Genomic DNA, 6,396 nt, shown 5'->3' with positions numbered 1-6,396 from the left:
CTTCTCTTAATGATATAGTCAACTCTATGAAGAATAACCAGCGTTAAAGGGCTTGCCATGAATTACCTGATAGATCCATCCGATGCTTAATATCAAGTAATATAATAAATTGTCCCCAGACGTAATACAGATGTGGAGTACATGATTCTGTGATTGAAAAATTCAGGGGTTGATCCCCGGGTTGTCACTGTCTGGGGTTAACGTCTCCGCCATGCACTTTCCACATGTATACCTGTATTTACCTCTCTCCATATCCGTGGGACCGGCTCTAGGGGGGCCGCTGATGTGACGGTTTCACATTTTTTTTCAAGTAATATAATAAATAGAAAAAATAATAAAAAATTAATTAAAGCAGATTAAACAGTAATTAATCTCTGTGTTGTGGGAATAACATCGTCTCCTTATACAAAGATACATATAAGTGTTAAGTGTTGGGTTCAATTAAAATTATATTGAAAAAATTTGATAAGTATCATGAGGTTAAAAGAATACAAGATATTTTCATTGACATGAGACTTTTTGAGGAGAGCCTAAGAATAAAGTCATGATGACCTAGACCCAAAATGGACAATATGTGGAGATATGTGGATATACTTAGGCGTAACAAATGATATCAGAGTCATGGTCCGGACCAGATGCCAAGTGGGGTGGCCTTGAATGAAGTTGAGGGTGGGTCCGGAACAGGTCAGGGTGACTGGATGTTCGTGGGAAGCTTGGAGCATGTCAGGGTGATCGGATACTTGTGCGGAAGCAAGCAGGTCAGGGTGACCGGATACTCGCGGGGAGGCTTGGAGCAGGTCAGGATGACTGGATGCTTGCAGGGAGACCCTGACCTGGATTCAATCAAAGTCTCACATTGGAAAGATTTTGTAACGATCATGGAGTTAAAAAGATGCATGATATCTCCATTGGCATGAGGCCTTTTGGAGAGAGCCCAAGAGCAAAGTCATAAAGGTCTATGTCCAAAGTGGACAATATCATGTCATTGTGAAGATATGTAGACATCTTTTGGCACAACAATAATCACCGCGTCAAACTGCCTTGGGACAGAGAACCCTTTGCATTCGGGCTCGGGATCACAACCCATTCAGACTCGAGGCCCTTGGGTGCTTGGCACTAGGGCATGTCAAAAGGTGGGATCCGTGATAGATCGGATCAGTAACAGGTTGAGAGGTTGAATCAGCGGCAGCTCGGGATGCTACGATGCTCAGGAAGTTACAATACTCGGGATGCTGTGGTTCTTGATGTTTAGAAAACTATAGTGCTTGGGTTGCTTGAGAAACTTTAGTCCTCGGGTTGGTACAATCTTGAGATGCACAATGCTCGGGCGATCGTTCGATGCCTTTAATATACTTAGACTTGGACATTGGATACTTAGACAGGGGTGGCCACGCTCAGTCAAATTACTCTTGACAAAGTAAAGAAAAGAAAAAAAAAAAAAACGTCTATTCTCATTGACGCTGATGTCGTATCGTTGAAGATTTTTTTTAATACTTGCTTTTTAGTAAAATACAAATATAGGGGTGTTGTGTTTTTATAAAATACTCCCTAAAATTTGAATATTCCTAATTAATAGATTAGAAAAACAAAGGAGTCTTTCCGTCTTGCTGGCCTCTTGATTGTTGCTGTTTCACCAACATTAAAAAAAAATAAAAAATCGGAACTCTGAATCTGTAACGATCAGTTCGCTCCATTTTTTTTTTTTTTTGTTCTGACATATATAGCCGTTGTGAATTGATTCTTAAATTAGAGCTTTACTCACTCCATGGTGATAAAAAGCGATTTACTTATCCCAACATCTCTTAGTCTAATCCTATAGTCTTAAATATTTTATTTACTTGAGAGTGTGGAAATAGTCAAAAAAATTTCTTTTCTTTACTTTATTAAAATTTTAAGAAAAAAGAGAAACAATCATAATTTTAAAACTAAAATTCATCATCTCAAAATTAGATGAAAAATAACTAATAGAAAAAATTGACCCATATACCTTTTTTATTCATAACATTATACCATACTTTAAAAAAAATAATACATATATCTTTTTCTAATTACAAAATTTACACCGCATATATTCATCTTTCTCAATGCAGATAAATAAATATATAAATTACTTTTTCTACCCCCTCTGACAATGAGTAGGGATTTTCTGATCCAGGATCCCTGAACCAATCTAGGTCCCCTGCTTATTCATTAGTTGAGTGAACTGGATCTCACTTGTTAAATAGATAGGGTCTAATTCATCCAACCAATAAATAAACAGGACCTATCCTAATCCGGAAAATTCTAAACAAGAACATCTTACCACTTTGACAACACCCTCTCTCCTCTTTTAAATGACTTTTTTACATCTCTTCTTTATAATAACAAGTTATTTTATTTTAACACCTTAACTTCTATGTTTTTTTAATTTTATTTAATTTTTTGTTTAGTTTTGTTTTTTTAATCAATTTTTTAAAAAAAAATTCATCAAATTTTTTATCTTTTATAATTTTTATTTTCATCTCTATTTTGATACTTTTAAAATTTTTACAAATAATAATTTCTAAAATATACTATTAAAAAAAATAAAAGATTACAAATAGATTGGATCCTCTGTCCCTAATATCACCTATCCATATGTCCCACTCGTCGTCCCAGCCCATCACCAACGGCTTCCGACCGTCATTCCGATTAAAAATATATCCTAGGGGAAGGTGAATGTAGAGGGCCGCCATTGGCGCGATCAACGCCGAAATTCGATCGGATCTGAGCATCTGAGTCCCTGTTCAGATTCGATCGGATTCCGACGCTGATCATACCGGTGGCGATCCTCCTAGGTTCACCTTCTCCATAGAATATAGTTATAATTAGGACAACAACCGGAGGCCGCCAACGGAGGGGTGGAGGTGATGAGTAGGATACGGGGACAGAAAAAAATTAGAGACAGAGATCCGACTCTAATTGCTTCTCCCCCTATCTAACAGAGTGAGAGTACTCCTCCAGAGGTCGCCAATGATGGACTGAAGGTGATGAGTGGGATACGGGGACAGAAAAAATTAGAGACAGAGGATCTGACTCTAATAGCTTCTCCTCTATCTGACAGAGTGAGAGTATTCCTCCTTTCAAATGGTTTTTATACCCTTTTTTTTTTTTACAATTTTATTTATGATTTTTTCATAAATTTTTATATATAAAAATTTTTATTTTTATTTTAGATTTAATCAATTTTGTTTTAAATTTTATATTATTTTTATTAATTTCATATATATATATATATATATATATATATATATATATATAATCTACTATTAAAACATACAAATATATAATAAAAAATAAAACTGATAAAAAAAATATAAGAGTAAATTTGAAGTCGTGACTGGGAGGAAAAAGTGTCGTGCTGCACTCTATTGCTTAAGTAAACAACGCATTAGCTGTCAGTCCCGAGGGACGGCTTCGCTCACTCCACAGCTCATTCTCAACGGGAGAGGGAGGGGGGCGAAGCCGCGAAGGACCTATGGATCGGAATCCGCCGGTGAGGAAGTCGCAGGCCTCCACGGCGGATCTGCTCACTTGGTCGGAGGCGCCGCTTACGGCGACCGAACAGGCGACGCCGCCGTACCGACGAACGCTCAAGGTAATGTAGTCCGAGAAATGCCCTAATTTTTGGCTCCTCGCGCTTACGATCGCGTTTCCTGGCAGCCCGTAGGCGGCATTAGCCCCGTGATGTTCGGAGCGCAGCTGTCGGCAGAAGAGGCGGAGAGCTTGAGCAAGAGGTAGGGAATGGCTGATATATAGTGACGTCTGTTCTTTCTTCTTCTTATTTTCTTGTTTAGGTTTATTTCTGATCTTGTTTTCGCCTCTCACTCGGTTTGATTCGAGTTCCATGGTGAGAAAATTGTCGTTTTGTTTTCCTCCCATTATCTACTTCCTTGATATGACGAGAAGAAAGGGTTTTTTTTCTTAACAGTAGGAAGCATGTAGCAGTGTAATAGTTCCGAATGTTGCTGATCTCCTTGCTTTACAACCCACAGCTTCATTTCCCCCTGTTTTCCTCCAGTTCTTGTGTTCTTCTATTTTATTTATCAATTTTTCTAAATTTTTCTTCTTGACTTTTGAGTACGAATAGAAAGCATCTCGTAGGAGCTAGTATTAAATGGATATCAAGCCTCTAACTTTTGGGATTTCTCATAGTTTTGCACGAAAACAAAATGGTCTTGTAAAAGGAATTAGCGTTTGACAATCAGTCCTTGCATACCATCTGTAAGTGAAGAGGGATCCAGCATTGCTTGACGTGTTTGTTTCCTGTAGTGAGATAAAGTACTAGTTTAATTATTTGTTGGCTTGCATAGGTAACAAATTTCTATGACGTGAAAGATTAAACACAAAATCCAAAAAGTGAAAAGAAATGGTAGAAAAACCTTCAAGAGTCGGCCATACATTATTAGTTTACTTTGTTGTCTTTGCATGAAGAGTAAACCATGATTGTTTTTCTATAATTTTGCATAAAACAAAATTATTCTTCTACAAACTCATTCGCTTTACATTTCTATGATTAAAGGGATGAAAAGCAAGTATCCATTTTGATGAAAAGGAGAAATATCAAATTGTTATTCTCAAAAATGAATTTCAGCTTGTAATTAGTGAAAAAAGAAGGCGCATGTTACAAGTTATCAAACCTAATTCTGGTGTGGAGCTATATCTGTGTTTTGTATTCTTTCTTGTTGTCATGTGGTGTACCCTTTATTGTTTGGTATAAAATTTTCAGAAAGTCTTGTGGTCCTATGATAGTTTTCTTATCGAGATCCTTGCAAGCTTATATATTATTACATTTTGCAGAAAACCCTGTTCAAGTTCAAAACTGAGGGAGATGACAGGAAGTGGTATCTTTGTGGCAGATGGTGAGAATGAGATGCAAGAATCTGGTAATGCTGCTTCAAATTCAAATAATAAGACAAGTATAAGAATTCAGGTAACTATTTCTGAATTACATTTGACCTTATCATTAATCTATATTCTACCTGTTGAAGTTTTTAGTCCCTTTTATCAGTAGACTGCCCACAAAATAATCTACCAATATGCAGAATATAGTCATTTATGAGAAGATAATATTAATGTCGCAAGAAAATTGGCAATATATGCATCTTCAAATGCTTTTATGTTGTTGTCGGCGTTCTTTTGAAGAGATTGAATCTGTTAACTTGTTCATGTGTCTATCAGCAAGTAGTTAGTGCAATTAGCCAGATCTCATTTGGCGCTGAAGAAACAGTTTCTCCAAAGAAGCCAACCTCAATTGCTGAGGTAGCAAAGCAACGAGAATTAAGTGGGACAGCTGAAAGTGAATTAGATGCTCAAGTTAAAAAGCAGCTCTCTCAAGCCAAGTCCAAAGAGCTTAGTGGCCATGACATATTTGGTCCTCCACCTGAGGTTCCAGTCAGGCCATTAGCTGCGAGGAACTTGGAACTAAGGGGTACCTTGGATTTTGTCTTGCCACAGCCTCAAAGCATACATTCATCAGTAAAAGTAACTAAGGTGAGTGAGAGCTGATAATTGAGTAAAAAGCACCTCTCTCAACTTCTTTACATCACTTCATCATACTCATTTTCTACATATTATTTAAGCTTCATACCAGTTCTTTCTCAGTAGAAAACAATTCAGTGAAGAGTCCTATAATTGGATAAAGAAAAGGCCGTTTACATGCATGCGCCTAATTTCCATGGAATTTACTTTTTAGCAACTTATATATACTTATGAAAAATGTCTTGTTCTACATCTAGCAAATTCGAGGAATCAGAATTAAAATCATTTTTTTTGTTGTTTGCTTGAAACACTAAATGGAAAATATTGAGTTTACATAGTAGCTGATTCATATTGGTGTTTCATACATGTAAAAACAACACTATAATAGGAGTAATAATGTTATATGATTGTTTTAGTCATCTTTTTTTATTCTGGCTATTTTCCCCTGTTATTTGCTATCTGTAGCCACCTGGCGGCACCAGTGATATCACGCCAAATGAGGAAACATTCACCAAGACAACACCGATGATCCACACTCAGAAGTTTCAACTGACAGGCAATGACATATTCAAGGAAGATGCGCCGCCAGGGTCAGCAGAGAAGCCACTGAGCATAGCAAAGCTGAGGGAGATGAGTGGCAGTGATATCTTCGCCGATGGGAAAGCTGTCTCACGAGATTACTTCGGCGGCATCCGGAAACCCCCTGGTGGCGAGAGCAGCATTGCTCTGGTCTAAACAATCTAACCTATGTACTAGCAGCAGTTTGGCTTTCTAATTAAGTCCTGAAACATGCCTCTATGGGCTAATTAAACACTCCATGTGCTTGATGATGGCAATAGTGTGTGGCTTTGACTTCTTACATCTATATTGATCATGCTAAACTTGACCAAAGAGATG

At 37.3% G+C, this 6,396-nt stretch overlaps 1 protein-coding gene across 2 annotated transcripts; it reads left to right on the top strand.

The window, feature by feature from the left end:
* Positions 1 to 3,360: 3,360 nt before the first annotated feature.
* On the top strand, positions 3,361 to 6,358 carry LOC122019951. Of its 2 annotated transcripts, XM_042577607.1 has the most exons (6): positions 3,361 to 3,498; positions 3,541 to 3,616; positions 3,682 to 3,755; positions 4,819 to 4,951; positions 5,200 to 5,511; positions 5,965 to 6,358. In XM_042577607.1, coding segments are annotated over exons 1-6 (867 nt in total). In that variant the 5' UTR covers positions 3,361 to 3,496; the 3' UTR covers positions 6,235 to 6,358. The 2 variants fall into 2 exon arrangements, with proteins under 2 accessions (XP_042433541.1, XP_042433540.1); XM_042577606.1 differs by having other exon boundaries at positions 3,369 to 3,616.
* Positions 6,359 to 6,396: the final 38 nt, after the last annotated feature.

The sequence above is a fragment of the Zingiber officinale genome, chromosome 9A, assembly GCF_018446385.1.
Source record: "Zingiber officinale cultivar Zhangliang chromosome 9A, Zo_v1.1, whole genome shotgun sequence".
In the NCBI taxonomy this organism is placed as follows: domain Eukaryota; kingdom Viridiplantae; phylum Streptophyta; class Magnoliopsida; order Zingiberales; family Zingiberaceae; genus Zingiber; species Zingiber officinale.
The sequence above is the reverse complement of the archived record's forward strand: the minus strand, read 5'-3'. Positions and strand labels throughout refer to the sequence as shown.

What these genes read in the sequence shown, in the direction of transcription:
- LOC122019951 (XM_042577606.1), top strand. Translation starts at nt 3,497, where the DNA reads ATGGATCGGAATCCGCCGGTGAGGAAGTCGCAGGCCTCCACGGCGGAT. An exon ending in GCGGAGAGCTTGAGCAAGAG is followed by an intron (nt 3,756 to 4,818) that starts GTAGGGAATGGC and finishes TACATTTTGCAG; the next exon opens with AAAACCCTGTTCAAGTTCAA. An exon ending in AGACAAGTATAAGAATTCAG is followed by an intron (nt 4,952 to 5,199) that starts GTAACTATTTCT and finishes TGTGTCTATCAG; the next exon opens with CAAGTAGTTAGTGCAATTAG.